General features: G+C 65.8%; 1 protein-coding gene across 1 annotated transcript in view; it reads left to right on the top strand.

Moving 5' to 3' along the window:
* ZFYVE28 (zinc finger FYVE-type containing 28) overlaps positions 1-11,637 on the top strand; it is a 47,731-nt gene extending 36,094 nt beyond the window's left edge. Inside the window, exons 9-13 of the mRNA XM_054581874.1 lie at positions 7,083-7,216; positions 8,563-8,679; positions 9,477-9,581; positions 9,806-9,909; positions 10,435-11,637. Coding sequence (XP_054437849.1) covers positions 7,083-7,216; positions 8,563-8,679; positions 9,477-9,581; positions 9,806-9,909; positions 10,435-10,566 — 592 coding nt within the window. The 3' untranslated portion in view covers positions 10,567-11,637. The remainder of the gene's footprint in view (positions 1-7,082; positions 7,217-8,562; positions 8,680-9,476; positions 9,582-9,805; positions 9,910-10,434) is intronic.
* The last annotated feature ends 3,850 nt before the right edge of the window (positions 11,638-15,487 follow it).

The following is a 15,487-nucleotide window of genomic DNA, read 5'->3' as shown; positions in this document are numbered from 1 at the left end:
GGTTTTCACTGTTCCCCCCACTTCACAGATTCAGAAACGGGCTCAGAGCCCGGGGCTGGGGCGACCCCTCCCACTGGTTTTCAGGCCTCCTGCAGGACCCCTGTGCGATCCCCAGAGCCACCCGGAGTCTCCCGCGCCACTGCTGAGTCCCTTCGGTGCAAGGATGCGACTCAGGGTCCTTGGTTAAGGAAACACACTCATCGTGGTCAAGGGGCAACGAGGCGGCACCCCAGCCTGGGAAGCCACCGGCCCCAGAGGGGCGTTCCGGGACTGGGGGGCATCGGGGCCCTTGTCCAGTCTCCAGCGTTCCTGCTTCTCTCCCCCCAGGCCCCCCACAGCCAACGTCCCCGCCTGGGAGAGCCCCACAGACAGGCTGGGGCCGCCCAGCCCCGCTCTCCAGGCGCGGGCTGTGTCCCCTGCCTGATCGACCTGAGGGACTCGGGGCATCCACGGTGGCGGGGCCGCCCGGCTGGGCCCGCTCCAGGAGCAGGGGCGGGCAGAGCCCAGGCTGCAGCGCCCTCCCGGCCCCGCCCTGCCCTGCCCCGCACTTCCCGCCCCAGGTCGGCGTGGAAGGGGCTTGAGCAGGAGGGCGGTGTGGCCGGTGAGCTGATGGTCCCCGGGAGGCCCAGAGCGGGGTGTGGGGACCGGCACCCAGGGCCGGCGCTGCCCCGACAGGCCGTCTCCTCCCCGCAGGGGACCGGGGAGCCCCATCTGAGCAGCCTCTCCCTGGAAGCAGGGCATTTCCTCTCACCCTGACTGGGGCAAAACCCAGAGAAAACAGTTTCAATTGCTAGGGGGTGGGGCCGCAGGGAGACCAGGACGCTTGCTCTGTGGAGGTGCCCCCCCGCCCCCCCGGCCCCCGCTCCTGCTGCTTTGACGCACAGCCCTCAAGCCTTCAGCCCAGAGAGGCTTTCAAAGCAGCGAAAGCTCAGAAAGCCTGCAGGCCGTGGCCCCAGCGTGGTCACCAGTCCTCCGCTCGGGGGACAGTGGCTTCTACCTGAAAAGGCACAGGCATACGTCCTCCTGGCTCATCTGCACTCCCGTTTTCTAGCATTTTCTAGGGCGCACGCGTCGCACGGGTACGGGGGCCGGTTCCGGGAACGCATCCTGGTGACCTTCGCGGAGCTGGGCTGCGGGCCGGGCCCAGCGCCGGGCAAGTCTCCACCCGTCCCCGGGGCCCCCGGCCGGAGCGGGGGTGCGCGGAGCAGGGGGTGCCCCGGGCGGGCAGCAGGCCCGGGGGAGGGGTGAGGCCTGCCCCGGGCGCCGCCAGCCTCTGCGGGCCACTCGGTTTCGACCTCGGCCCCGTTGCATCGGTCAGCTGTGCTGCGTGAGGAGTCGCCCCCCCGCCCGCTTCTTCTCACAGGTCGCCGCTTCTCACGCGGAGGCGCCCACACCTCCCTCAGCTGCCCCTCGGTCACAGAGACACTGACAGGGCGCCCGACGGGGCGGGACGTTACTGGATCGCTTCCTGGGCCGCACCTGCCCTCCCCAACCCCCAGACCCAGCCATCTCTCCTGCTGTCATTTGCTCCCTCTGGGGCACAAGCCAGTTCCCAGGGGTGAGGCTGCCTGAGACGCTGCCTGAGATGCACTCCTCTCCCGCTCAGCCTGCGCTCGTCCCCAGGGACGCCGCCTCGGAGACGCAGGGTTCGTATGGAAACCATGGGAAGCGCGATTCCCAGGCGGCTGCAGAGCAAAGGAAGCGGGAGGATGCAGGTCTCTTCCGGGGAAAGGAGCACGCTTGCTGCCCGAGGCCATTAGTGCCGGTGCCACGTGGGCAGCCGAGCAGCTGGGCCTCATCCCAGTGGTCTTGGAAGACCCAATGGTACGTGCGGGGGCTACTGTGGCACCCGGCTCGGCTCCACGGCGCAACACAGGATGGCTGGGCGGGTGGGTGCCCCTCGCCTTCCAGCCTCAGCCCCTCCGAGCGCTCTGTGCCCCACCCGCCTCACCGCTGCCTCACCGCCTGCTGCACTGCTCGGCTCCGTCTTGGCAATGAGTGTGGCTCCCCAACTAGACAGGGCTCCTGGGGGGCGGGCACACAGGGTCTGATCCATCCCTGGAACCCTCCTTGACACCCCGACTCTGTGCTCGTCACAACTGCCCACGGAGGATCAGTGCCTTTCCAAAAATGTGGCCCTGGGCCATGTCCCCAGTACCCAACAGCGCCCAGGCCCACGGCCCCTGGGAACGGGCAGGCCCAGACCGAACGCAAGCCCAGGCCCCGGGGGCAGCGCCGGCTCCACCTGCCTTGTTTGATCTTCTGCTCCCCTCGGCTCCTCCAGGCTCCGCGGGCCCCCCGTGGGCAGCACCTCAGGCCCGGAGCCCAGACTGGCCCCTCTATCCCCGCCTCGCCCCGCAGAGCAGCAGCCCCGTCCCCAGGCAGGACAGCAGGTGGCCGTCTGAGCTGTCCACCCGACTGCGGCATTGCTAATCGCCGCCTCAGGCTTTGGCCCTCGCTGGGCCCGGAGACCCCCTCAGACACAGACTCTGGCCCTGGCCGGCCGCGGTGCCGCGCATCCTCTCTCCCGAAAATAGCATTTATTCCTCCGATCACAAAAGTAGCACCTGATCCTAGAAGACACTGGAAAATAATTGTTTATAGTTCTACTACTCAAGTACATGCAACAATGCCTTGCCTGACGGTCTTTCCCGTTTCTTGCTCACATACACCTGATACTTCTAATTCTCCAAGTGCTGCTGTTACACGGGCTGCTGCAGCATCGGCAGCGTCGCTAACTGTCCTGTGGGGGGCGCCGAACGGCTGCGCCCTAGCCCGCCGCGCCGCCCGCTGTGGCTGGGCATTTGGCCGCTGAGCTATTTCTTGAATATGAGTTTGCTTGCTGGTTACAAGAAAAACTTTTATTTCCATGTAAAGTTCAGTGGTTTTTAGTGTGTTCAGGGTTGTGCAACCATCGCCGCCGTCGACATCGGACCGTCTCCGTCGCCCCAGAAAGCAAACACAGCCACCGCCAGTGCCCGGCGCCTCTTAGGCCACTCTCTGCCTGTTCCAGGCTTTTCACACGAATGCACCACACAGGGCGGGACCTTTGTGACTGGCCGCGGCCACCGAGCGTCGGGTGGTCGGGGTCCACCCGTGTTGCGGTGGGTGCCGAGCCTCCCTCCTTTCTGCGCTGAAAAGCCCACTGGCCATAGCTCTGCCTGTTTACGCATCTATCCGCTGTCGGACGAGTGGGTTGTCTCGGCTTGGAGGCTTCTGTGAACATTCATGCACACATTTTTGTGCAAACGTATGTGCTCATGTGTTCAGCCCCCTTGGGCGTACACGTAAGGGTGGACTCGCTGGGTCGTACGGTATGAGGAGCTGCTGGGCTGTCTTCCGAAGCGGCGGCACCAGGTCTGACTCGCCACAGGGGTACCCGAGGGTTCTGATTTCTTCATATCTTCACCAATACTTTTCTGTTTTTAAAAAAATAGCCAGTGGGCCCTGGCTGGCGTGGGCTCAGTGGATTGAGTCATGGCCTGCGAACTGAAAAGTCACCAGTTCGATTCCCAGTCCAGGCACAGGCCTGGGTTGTAGGCTAGGTCCCCAGTAGGGGGCACATGAGAGGCAACCACACATGGATGTTTCTCTCCCTTTCTTCCCCTCTCTAAAAGTTAAATTTTTAAAAAATACGCAGTGGGTATGAAACGATATGTCATTTTGATCTCTTTTGCATTTTCCAAATGATTAATGATGTTGAGCATTTTTTCATGCATTTTGACCATTTGTATATCTTTTTGGAAAAATATCTATTCAGATCCATTGCCCAATCTTCAGTTGGGTTATTTGTCTTTTTGTTATAAGATTTAGATACATGATTTGCAAAATTTTCTCCCGTCCTGTGGGCTGTCTTTGTTTTCTGGATGGGGTCTTTGGAAGAACAAAAGGTTTTCTTGTGATACCCGGTGTACCTGGTTTGCCTTCGGGTCTGGGCTTTTGGTGTTACATCCAAGAAACTGTTGCCTAATCCAAGGGCACAAAGATTTATGTTTTCTTCTAAGAATTTTAGCTCTTACATTTAGGACTTTGATCCATTTTGAATGCATTTTTGCAGATGGTGTGAGGGAAGGGTCCCACTTCAGTCTTCGGCACGTGGGGTCCAGTTGTGGGAGTGCCTGTCGCTCCCTGACCGAGCGGCCCTGGCGCCCTCGCTGGGACCCAGTGCCTGGGAGGGTCTAGCTTTCCACTGTTGCAGTGCCTGTCTCGACTGGCGCAGTTTCATTCTACATTGCAAATCACGAGCGTGAGTTCTCCAGCTTCGCCTTTTTGCTTTTTCAAGATTGTTCTGGTCGTCCTGGGTCCTTGCATTTTCATAGAAGTTTTGGACGCGTTTGTCCATTTCTGCATGGAGAGAAAAGGTAGCTGGTACGGGGAGCCGGAGCACTGACCCTGTAGACCGCTTGGGGGGGCTCCTGCCACCCTAATGCTGTGCTCGGTCTGCGAACACAGCACGCCTTTCCGTTCGTTTAGATCTTTATTTCAGTGATGCTTTATAGTTTTTAGTTTTTGCACTTTTTGTTAAATTTATTCTAAGTATTTAAATCTTTTTGATACCATTGAAAATAGGCGTGTTTCTTCATTTCATTTTCAGTTTGTGTATTGCTACCCTATCTTAACATAATTGATCTTTAAAGATAACAGCTTTATTGATATACAGGGCAGGGCAAAAGTCAGTTTACAGTAGGTTATGTGGAAAATAATGCAATAATAAATACACCGCTGTGCACACTCCCAGCTGTCCACTTGCGCCCGCCCGCCGTGTAGTGCGCATGCCCGAAGGGCCAAGGAGGCTCTGACCTCTGACCGCTGACCTCTGGCCTCCCGCACCTGACCAGCCCCGCCCTCTTGGTCCGGCAGACCTCAGCTGCTTTCCTCGGTTCTCCCCTGGTCCTCAACCTCTTTTTCTTTCCACTTTTTAATTTTGGTGAAATAGACATAACATAAAATTCACCGTTTAGCCACTTCTAGGTGTACAAGTCAGTGGCGCCGCGCTCCCGTTCCAGAACTTTTTCGCCGGCAAAAACGGAGACCGCCCCCCCTCGCTCCCGCCCGCGCCCCGGGAGCCGCCACCCGCTGGGCTCTGCCATTCCGACCGCGCCGGTGCCTCCTGCGGGAGCGGGATCGCGGTGTCCGCCCTGGGTGCCCGGCTCGTTCCGCCGCGCGCGTGTCCGCCGGGCTCCGCGGGGTCGCGGCAGGCATCCGGCCGGCCTCCCTCTTTAAGGCTGAATAAATCCCGCCGAGTGGACGGGCCGCGTCCTGGCGAGTCGTTCCTCCGTGGCGACGTCCGGGGGCTGCGGGAGGCTGTGTGCGCCGCAGGTCCCGAGTCGCCTCGAGGCGCCGCGCCCGGCTGGCTGCCGACTCGCGGGTCCCCGTAGGGAGCTCACTCTTGTTTGTAGCGCTTGGTCTCGTTCCGTCGTCTCATTCGAAGTCGCAGATCCTACCGGTGTTGCTGAGCGAGGCCTTGCTGTGGGAGTGTCCGGTTCCCGGCTTTCAGATCTCTGGGTGAAGCTGTCACTGAGGCGGGCGGCACTGCTTGAAGGTGACACCCTGGCCAGTGAAGGCCCCACCCCCCGAACTTACTCAGCCGCCCCCCAAACCCTGCCAGGGGCTCCCTCTTCAGAACCCAGACGCCAGGAGGGGAGAGCTGTCGGTCGCGGTCGGGGTCCCAGCGGAGCCAGAAGGCCCTGGGCCTGGCCCAGCCGCCCCACGCCCAGCCTCCAGCGCCGGGAAAGGGTAAATGCTCACAAAGGGACGGGAGGCACCCACCCCCGCCTCGCAGCAGCGCCCAGCAGCGCCACACCTTTGCGCTTCCCAAGTGGCTCTGCTGCCGCCTGGAGGGTGAGCCCGCGTCCGACGGTGGGCAGCTCTGCGCTCCCCACGGCGTGTAAGGGGGCTCCCGCCCGCACCGCGGGAGCCGCGCCCGCACCCCCTGCCCGCTGGCTCCCGCGGAACCGGGCCGCCGCGCGTTCCCATCGCTGCGGGTTTGCGGGAACAGCCGGTGCACACCGCTGCTGTGCGGCGCGGGGCGCAGTTTGCGGGGCGGCGGCGACCCCCGGCTGGGAGTGGGCCGCCCCTGACGTAGTCGCCCGGAGCCAGAAGGAGCCTCCAAAGTCCGCTGGTCGGTTTAGGCCCCACAGTAGGAGAGGTGCTTGCCAGACAGCTCCGCCCCCGAGGACCACTCTTGGGACAAGCCTCTGGCCTTGGAAAGAGCCGGCTCCACAGGAAGCGGGAACCGGGGTCTGGCAGGCGGCCAACACAGCTTCTGGGAATTTGTACGGAGACCTGGCTGGTGGGGCTCAGTGGGTCGCGGCCCGATTCCCAGTCGGGGCCCAGGCCTGGGCTGCGGGCCAGGCCCCCAGCAGGGGGCGCACAAGAGGCAACCACACAGGGATATTTCCCTTTCTTCCTCCCTCTCTTCTCCTCTCTCTAAGAATAAATAAAATCTCTTAAAAAAATTTTAATTTCACATCCATGAAACTACAGTAAGAGCAGGAAGTTAAAACGTTAAGGAGAAATTTTTTTTTAAATGGAGGAAATTTCCCAGAAAGTAGGACCAAATGACAGAAACCGGGGCCTGGAGATAAAGGACTGAAGGATGGGAGGGTCAGCCCACAGCTCCCCGCCACAGCTGGGCAAGGGGGACGCCCTAGCTTGGCACAGACGCAACTGTGAGCTGCTGGGTGACCCCCCAAACGAGCAGCGGCCTCAGAAAGGGGGGTGACACGCCTTGGAGGCTGGCGAGGAGCCGGCACGCCCCTTCCAGCTGCTGGTGATCCTGGGTGTCCGGGGGCTTTTGGCTGCGTCACTCCAGTCCTGTGTCCGGTCACGCAGCCTCCCCTCTCCCCGGGCCTCTCTGCTCCTCCTCCGTCTCCCACAGAGACACCTGTCCGCGGTCAGGGCCAGCAGACAGTCTGAGCAGGTGCGTGAACCCTCCCCAGGAGGCAGGCAGCACATGACGCCCATTGCCAACGGAGCGCAACCAGGGGCAGCTCTGCGCGGGCCGTGGGGTGTCCCGGGCACCGAGGCCCCGGCCGTGCCGAGCCTCACCCTGCGCTCCCTGTGTCTGCTTCTCCGTGCAGCGGCTCCGCGGCCGGGGCCTGCCCCTCCGACGAGACAGCGGCCGAGGCCGTCCCTGCGGCCGCGAGGGAGAAGATGCGATCCCGCTTCCACAGCAGCCATGACCTGATCCACCGCCTCTTCGTCTGCATTTCAGGTGCCACGTGCGGGCCTGGGGCGGGCGTGGCCTTGTGGCCACACGAGGCCGGGCTTCGGGGCAGCAGCTGGTGCGGGGGTTGGGGGGGTGTCAGCTTGGGCCGAAGGCAGACCCAACGTGATGACACAGTAGGGCGGTGCCAGCCCGGCCTGGGGGCTTCCGCTCTGTGACAGGCCGCCTCCCCCCAAGCCCTGCGAGGAGCCCATGTGCCCAGCGGAGAGGAGGGCTTCGTTTGTTGCCAGGGCCCCCCAGCAGGGGCCCCTCCACTTCCTGCACAGGGATGCTCTGTTCAACTTGCAGTTCGGATTCCGTTGTGCGTCCCGACTCGGTTGTTTCCTCCCTTGGGATGGTTCACAGCCGGAGGGTGGGGGAAGGTGACTGTATCGTTGTGCCCCAGGGAATTCAGAGGGGGGAGAGCAAAAAGCACCTTTGTCCTGTTCTTGAGTTTTGTGTGTTTTACATAAGTAAGCAGCCACGTAATTCAAAAGTATAGAAAGCACTAAGTCCCCGCCCACGCCTGCCCTTCCCACCCCCTGGGGGAGGGGGCCGGGCCTGGTGGCCTGTCTGGAGCCTCCTCTGCTCAGGGCTGCAGGGGCGGGGGGTCGGGGGGACACAGCTGCACTGCAGCCCCCAGACTGGTGTCACTGCAGAATCAGGGTCAGGCACCCGAGATCACTGCCCGGGACCGCCCCCCCCCCCCCCCCCCCAGCACAGCCTGAGCCCGGCCAGGTGTGGCCAGGAGGGCCTCGTGGCTCTGCACTTCCATTCGCTCATCTGTGAGAACGGGCCGCACAGTAGGTTCGGATGGTTAGGAAGCCTCCTGCCTGGTGGGCGCTCGGTGCAGTGGGCACACGGGGAACCCTCTGGGAGCGTGGGCCGCAGCCTGGTCACTGGGCCGGCGCCCAGGGCGTCTGTGTTCTGGTGGGGTGCGCACAGCTCCCGCCCCGCTTTGCTCTGGGTGGCAGCCCGCCGCCCCCTGCTGTTCACTGACACAGCCGAGTCCACCTGATCCTTGGAAGGAGGCAGCCTCTGCGGGTGGGGGTGGGGACAACAGCGGTTGCGGTGGGCGGGGCGGGGCCACGGCGGTGCCTGGGTGGCCAGGACAGTGACAGGGGCCACTGTGGCGCGGGCCCAGCTGGGGCTCTGAGACCCTCCCTCAGTGAGCGGCTGCAGTGCTTAGTGGTGCTGGCTGTGACCCCGAGGAGGAGATGTACCCCGAGTTTTTGCCTCTGCCAACGGAGTGTCCCCGGGGCCGGGCAGCGGTTGTTGTCTGGACCCGTGTGAAACCGTGCTGAGTCCCCAGGCCAGCCAGCCCACGCTGCCCTCCCTTTGTCCCCCTCCCCCAGGCGTGGCTGACCAGCTGCAGACCAACTACGCCAGTGACCTGAGGAGTATTCTCAAGACCCTCTTTGAGGTCATGGCCACCAAGCCAGAAATGGACGACAAGGAGAAATTAAAGAAGGGTGAGTGCCAGCTTGGGACCGCTGCTGTGGCCGTGGGGTCGTGGGGCTCGGCACCGCAGGAACGGGTGTGTGGAAGCCTGCAATCCTGGCCCTTGGCACAGAGGGCCTCTCCGCGGCCACCGCAGTCCACGCCGAAACCACCCAGCCGCGCCGGGACCCCGGGGCGCACAGGCCGAGCTTCCCCGAGAGGCCACCTGCCTGGGACGTGGGGCCAGCGCCTGCAGCTTTGTGGGTGGGTCCCCGGCCATGCACGGGCCTGGGGAGGCAGCACCTGCTCTTGCACACACGCCGGCGCAGTCACCGGCCTCCTACATCTCCTACGGCGGCAGAGGGACAGCGCCGTCTTCTTAGACGAGTCCCAGACATGCCGCAACCTCACTGCCATCGAACTCCACCTGTCAGGGTGGTAGGGGTCCAGGCAGAGTCAGAGGGGACACAGGTCCTGCGACGCGATGGGGGGAGCCCTCAGCGCGCTGCCCCCTGGGTTCACGCGGCACGCAGCACAGGCCCACGAGCACGCTCCGGGACACGGGGTGCACGCGTGTGCGCGCCCGCACAGGCATGCTCTCACACACGCGCCCGCACACCCCCACACGGCAGGCTCACACACGCAGAACTGGGTAACTTGGTGCGGGAGCGGGGGCAGATCGAGCACAGTGCGCCCGCCCCTTGCCCCTGGGAGGGGTGTGGGACTTTTGCCCCCGCTTAGGGGAGCCAGCGCCCCGCGGGCAGCGCCCAGGAGCACGACGCGGGGCAGACGACGGCGCCCGGGCCCCGCGGCCACCCCTCTCTTCCAGTCACCCAGGCCCTGCGGAGCGCAGCCTTGGAGGACTGCGCCCTGTGCCAGGAGACCCTGTCGTCGTCCGAACTCTCGGCCAAGACCCGAGATGGGGACTTGGAAGGTGCGTGGTGCGCTCTGGCCCGCGTGGGCGCCTCCTCTCTGCCCCAGACCACGGGAGCACAGCACCGCGCTCCTCCGGCCGCCCCCACCCAGGCCCCGGGCGCGTCAATTCCCGTCCCGGCCTCCCCTCCCCGGCCCCCTGGGCGCTCGCCGGGTCGTCCCCTTGGCCACTGCCGAGCAGCCTCAGGCCCCTCTGCCTGACACGTCCCCACTCTCTCATCGCAGACCCGCCGGAGTGGGTCCCGGACGAGGCCTGCAGCTTCTGCACCGCCTGCAAAGCGCCCTTCACGGTCATCCGCAGGAAGCACCACTGCCGCAGCTGCGGGAAGGTGGGTGGGGCCTGGGGACCAGGCCACAGGCGCAGGCAGCCTGTCTGGACAGCACGCTGATTCCCGGGGGCAGGGGGCGCGGGCAAGGACCTCGAGTTCCTTGTGCAGAGGCCCCGACCCCAGGCCCTGATCTGACTGGAGACAAAGCCCAGACTCCGGGCAGTCAGCCCGCGGGGTCTGGATGGTGCCGTGTCTATCCCCCCTGCTTTAGAGCTGGGGACCGGGCGGGGGCAGAGTCTGCACAGGAGCCTGCAGCCGCCTTGGCGTGGGACCTGGGCCGCCCTCCTTGAACCTGGCCTCCCAGAGCCACAGCCTGCCCCAGGTTTTCCAAGAGGTCCCAGCGGCCCACGGTGGCTGGCAGGCCCTGCCCGCCAACGCCCTACCTGGCCCGGGAGGGCGGGAGGGCGGCGAGGGAGGGCGGCGAGGGAGGCCGGCGGCGCCCAGGCCCGGACGGGGCCCTCTGGGTGCCCTCCCCCGTGCGGCTGGGGCCGGAGGCCCCCGCACTCACCGCCTGCTGCCTTCCAGATCTTCTGCTCCCGCTGCTCCCCGCACTCAGCCCCGCTGCCCCGCTACGGGCAGGTGAAGCCGGTCCGTGTGTGCACGCACTGCTACATGTTCCACGTCACACCCTTCTACAGCGACAAGGCGGGCGTCTGACCCGCACCAGGCGCTCCTGCGCCCTCCAGGGCCTGGAGGGTCGCCCGGGAAGGCTGCCCACACTCCCCACCCTCCACCCAGATGCTGGTGCCTGGAGGGTGTTCACTGCATTTCATCAGCTGCTGCCGCCACCGCGGAGACTCCCAAACATCCAGAGCCTCCGTCCCGGCCACGTTGGCCCCCCCACGCGTCGGGGCCACCAGGGGTCAGCTTCGGCAGCAGGGGCCCTGGGTGGCCAGGTGGCTGCCGACAGGGCAGGCTCTCCTCCTGCACGTCCGCCTGCCCCGCCGAGCTGCCACCTGGAGGCTTAGCCACAGCAGAAGGCCCGTTCAGCACGATGACAGGAAGTGCGGTTGTGGTCTGCGCTGCGGGCAGCCGCGGCGCCTGCGGCACACCTGGTGACAGGGTCCCCCGTCGGAGGGTGGCCGGGCTCGGAGCCCAACAGGGCTTCCCCGTGGGCCCGCCGACCCAGAGGGACCAGGGTGTCCACCTGCCTGGTACCCTGAGCCCAAGGCGCCCGTCCCGTCCCCCTGCACTGCCCACGCCTGCTCCTGCAGGGCCTTGGCCAAGCCACACGCGTCCCATTGTGCCCAGTGGTCCTCCAGCGAGCCCCACCCCTACGCGGTCTGCCCGCCCTCGTCCACCTGCCGATGGGGAGGGGCGGTACGGAGGCTCAAGGCGGAGCTTCCAGGTTCTCAGTCTCAGGCCAGGGCTACCCAGGCAGCCAAGGAGCAGCGGGTGGCGCCCACTCGGCGGCTGCTACCCCCTTCCCTCTGTGCCCCGGGACCCTGGCGCTCCCCCTCAGGCCCCCGGGCAGCCGGGCCCCCCCCCGCACAGACACCTCCTCAGGCTTAAATCTCAGGCTTCTCATTGCAATGACAATTGCAGCTTTATTTTTAGAGAGAGGACACACCTCCTGCTTCTTTTATAGGAGAAACCCTAATTACTATTTAACAGTGGAATATACCTGCACAAAAATGGCTTCTGTAGGGGGGAGGGGACTTCTGTATTGAGATTATTTTTATTTTCTAAATGCTGTAATTCGAAACCATTTCCATAAATCTATTTACGGGTTGCAGATGCTCGCTCACCTGCCTGTGAACACAGCTGCCCACCCTCCCTGTGGGGCAGGACAGGGTTCTTGCTCACGTGCAACTCCCCCCCCAACCCCACGCCCCAGCAAGCCGCAGCTTCAGGACCTTTGGGCAATAGAAGGGCACGCTTGCCTGCCTTCCGTCCCACCAGCCCCCCCGGAGGAGGGTGGCGACCCATCCCCTGCCCCTCCCTGTGAGGGCTCCAGAGCCCGCTGCCTGCCCGCTGGGGACACGTGGTCACTCTGCCCTTCTGCAAAGCAGGAGCCAGGACCTGGGGGTGCGGAGGGTTAGGCTGCGGCAGGTGCGGGAGAGCGGCGTCGGCCCCCGCAAGCCAGCCTTGGGCCTCGAGCAGGTCAGCTCTCCTGAACCGCAGTTTCCCCATCGTCCCTGTCGTTGTGATTGTTACTGTCACTGTTTTCTGAGCGATGTCCCATCCGCTCCCCGCGACAGTCCTTCCAGGGAGCAGGAGTCTCGTGTCACCGATGGGGAAACTGAGGCTCAGGGAAGTGAGGAGGCAGCGCGGCCGGGTCATGGGCCTCTAGGAGGAGGGAACAGAGAGCCCTGGGCCTCGCGGAGCCTGGGAGCTCCTGCGGGAGGCCGCTTCGGGGGCAGCCGCTGCGGGGGAGGAGCTCCGGCAGCAGCGTCAGGCACTCCGGCCAGGCAGGTGGGGGCGCGCTGGGGGCCCCGCGCACCGGGCACACCTGGCCACCTCAGCCCTCTCCGGGCTGCGCACAGGCCTGGGGAGAAGGCCAGCGTGCTCCCCAGCACCCCCTCAAGCTTCCAGGAACAGGCCGGGGCCCTAGGCCTGGCGTGCACCCCCCCCCCCCCCCCCGCCTTACTCAGGACCCAGATGCAGCCTGTAGCCCGCAGGGGACAGGTCACCAAAACGCGGAGGGCCTGGGATGGACCAGCCGCAGCTCTCTGTCCAAGGCGGCTCAGGAGGCCGTGGTGCAGGGCGGGCAGACAGAACTACCATGCCTGGCCCCTAGGAGGTGGCGCTGGGGTGGTGACAAGGGGGAAGTCCCAACCAGTCTCCCCACCAAACCCCCACCCCTACCCCACTGCAGGCTCAGCTTAGTCCACAGACACACACTGGCCTCTGCGGGCGGCTCCGCTGCCTGCTCCTATTTGTGGCTCATCTGTCCCCACAAACACGCTTGGGTGCAGCCAGCCGCTCTCAGGCCCTGCCCGTGTTCCCAGGAGAACCCCAACCCCAGGTGGGCAGCGCCCCACTCCAGTGGGTTCCGTGACCCCAGTAGGGGGCTGGTGGAGCACAGGAAAGGAGAAAGACTGTTGTTGTCCCGGTTTCTGACGAAGGCAGTGGGCCATCCCAGGAGGCCTGGTGGGCGGGGCAGGGTTGGGGGGCCTCCCGTCTGGCCCTCCTGTGGCCCCTCCGGGCTCCGTCCGGGGTCCCTGCTGCAGCCCTCACGGCCACCAGGGGGCGCCCATCCCGCCGCCTCCTCTCCCAGCGGCCGACCGGCGCGTGTCGGGGGCAACCGGAGCGCTGCCTTGCTGGGGTCGCCCCGCTGCCAACCGGCGCCCACGTCCAGTCCGGGCCCCAGCGAGGACCCCAGGCAGGGCAGACTCAACCCAAAGGGCTCAGGGAGCAGCAGAGGGGGCCCTGATTGGGGTCCACCCCGCCTCTGAACTCTGCAGCGGGAGCGGGGGGAGGGGGAGGAGGGCGGGGCCCATAGCGCCCACCTCATGCCACCCACAGCCCCGGAGATGCTCGTCTCCTCCCAGGCAGGCCACCCGGGGTCACCCCCGCCAGGCAGCCTTCCATCGACGGGTGGCCCAGCCCCCACCTGCGTTCACGTTCTCGGAGCCGGGCCTCTGGCCCCGGGGGAAGTCCAAGTAGGGGAGGGCCTGCCAGGGCTGTGCAGGGGGGGACAGGCTGCCGGGCCTGAGCTCCATCAGGGGCAGTAACCGGCCGAGCCGCCGTCCCTGCTTCGGCCTTGCTGTTCCCACACCCCCATCACTCAGGACCCTGTGACCCGAGGGGCCTCTGTGTCCTCGGAATGAAGTCTCACTCACCAGACCCTGACCTGCTGCCCTCTGGGCGTAAGAGCCAAGCTGCTGGGTGACCGCGGCCCGGGAATGGGGAGCTGGGGTGGGTTTTTGGGTGCAGGCCCTCAGGGCAGCCAGCCAGGGCCCAGGAGGCTCCCCTCTAGGACGGGACTAGCAGCCCCGGCCACCTGGGCATGGCCTGGGGGAGGGGGGGAGCAGGCCAGGGAGGCACAGGCCAGAGAAGCCCAGACAGCAGGACTGGGCGAGGGGTGTTGGGTGAGCCCCAGGCCCCTCGCGTTCCTGGCAGGGAGAAGCGATAGGAAGGGCTGCGCAGGCGAGGAGGCAGCTGGCCCTGCCCGAGCTCAGGGAGGCACTGCAGAGCAGGTGACAGGCGCCTGCCGGAGACCAGGACCGCAGAGCTGGGCCTGCGGCACTCCGGGCCTGCCCCCCGGGGCTGGGTCCCCAGCCACGGACCCCCGGGCGCCTGTTCCCCGCCCCGACGTGGGCCCCGGGCGGGGCGCGTACGCACGCCCTTCGGGAGGGGCGTCCTCCGCGCACCCCCCCCCCCCCCGCCCCGGCGCTGTCTTCCCCGCCCCGACTTGCGGCTCAGCCCGCCGGCACCCAGCCAACCAGCCGCCCGGCCGGGGCCAGTCGGCTCTAACCGCCCGCCCTCGCTGTCTTCTCCTCCCTCGTCCTGTCTCTCCCGCTCCCCGCCGCCCTCCCACTCAGTGCCGTCTCCGGGGCTGCCCCTCCGCCGGGGACCCGGACGCCTCTGCCCACGCCGGGCCCGGCGCGCCGGCCCCGCCCCTCGCTCGCGCCGCTGACCCGACCCCCTTCCGCCCCCACTGTCCGCGGGACCACGGCGTCCACACTCACAGGCGGTGGGGATCCCCCCGGCACGCGATGTGGCTGGAGGAGGGGACCCCGAAATGGCCTAGATGTCAATGGAGGCAAGGTGGGGACGACCCTTTCTGGTCTCGGGCAAGCACGCGGCTCCCACCGTCAGCCCTGAGCACCTGCGCCGCCCGCTGGGGCAGGCGGCGCACCGCAGACCCACCGCATCCGGCAGGTGCGCGCACCCTGGGCGAGGTGCGACTTTGGGACTGCGGCCAGCCAGCCCCCTTCGCACACGCAGGGATGGGGTGACTTGCAAAATGCTGACCAGCAAGTGGTGAGCCTGATATCCCGCTTCCTGTACCCCGAGCCCTCAACGGCCCCTCCCCGGGCTGAGCAGCCCCACACAGCAGCGCGCTCCTGTTGGGAGCTCTGCCCGGCGCTGGGGTGGTTGTGGGGCGGGGGCAGGAAGCACGGGGTCGGCATCAGCTGGGGGGTGGTTTCACTGTCTGGCAGGGCTGTCCCCGCGGGCGGGCCGTGTCCAACCCCCCCCCCAGGGATCCGCCGCTCTGCGGGGCGCCCGTTCCTGACCCCATTTCTTACCACACCGCCATGGCTGTCACCCAGGTGGCTTGGTCTCCACACTGCTGGGTCACCCACCCTGCGCCACCGGTATGGGAGCCCTAAAATCTCCATTCTGCGGGAAATGCTGGGCAACTCGGCGAACCCTAAACCTCGGGATCCCGTGTCCTTATCTGCGAGCTGGGGGTACAGACACACACCAGGAAATGCTCGGAAAGCGTCCAGGAGGTCCCAGAACCGAAGTGCTGAGGTCTCTCTGGTGTTTGTTACGTTGTGTTTTAGGGCCGCGGGGCAGCAGCAGCAGTGCCCCCCATTTAGAAATCCTATGAGGGTCCAGGGGCCTTATCCCCCGCACTTCGTAGCCTGTGGTCGCATCCTCAGGACCTCCCAGGCCACCAATGAGA

This window comes from Pteronotus mesoamericanus, unplaced genomic scaffold, assembly GCF_021234165.1.
Source record: "Pteronotus mesoamericanus isolate MK-2021 breed Mesoamerican mustached bat unplaced genomic scaffold, CSHL_Meso_final contig_68, whole genome shotgun sequence".
In the NCBI taxonomy this organism is placed as follows: Eukaryota; Metazoa; Chordata; class Mammalia; order Chiroptera; family Mormoopidae; genus Pteronotus; species Pteronotus mesoamericanus.
The sequence above is the reverse complement of the archived record's forward strand: the minus strand, read 5'-3'. Positions and strand labels throughout refer to the sequence as shown.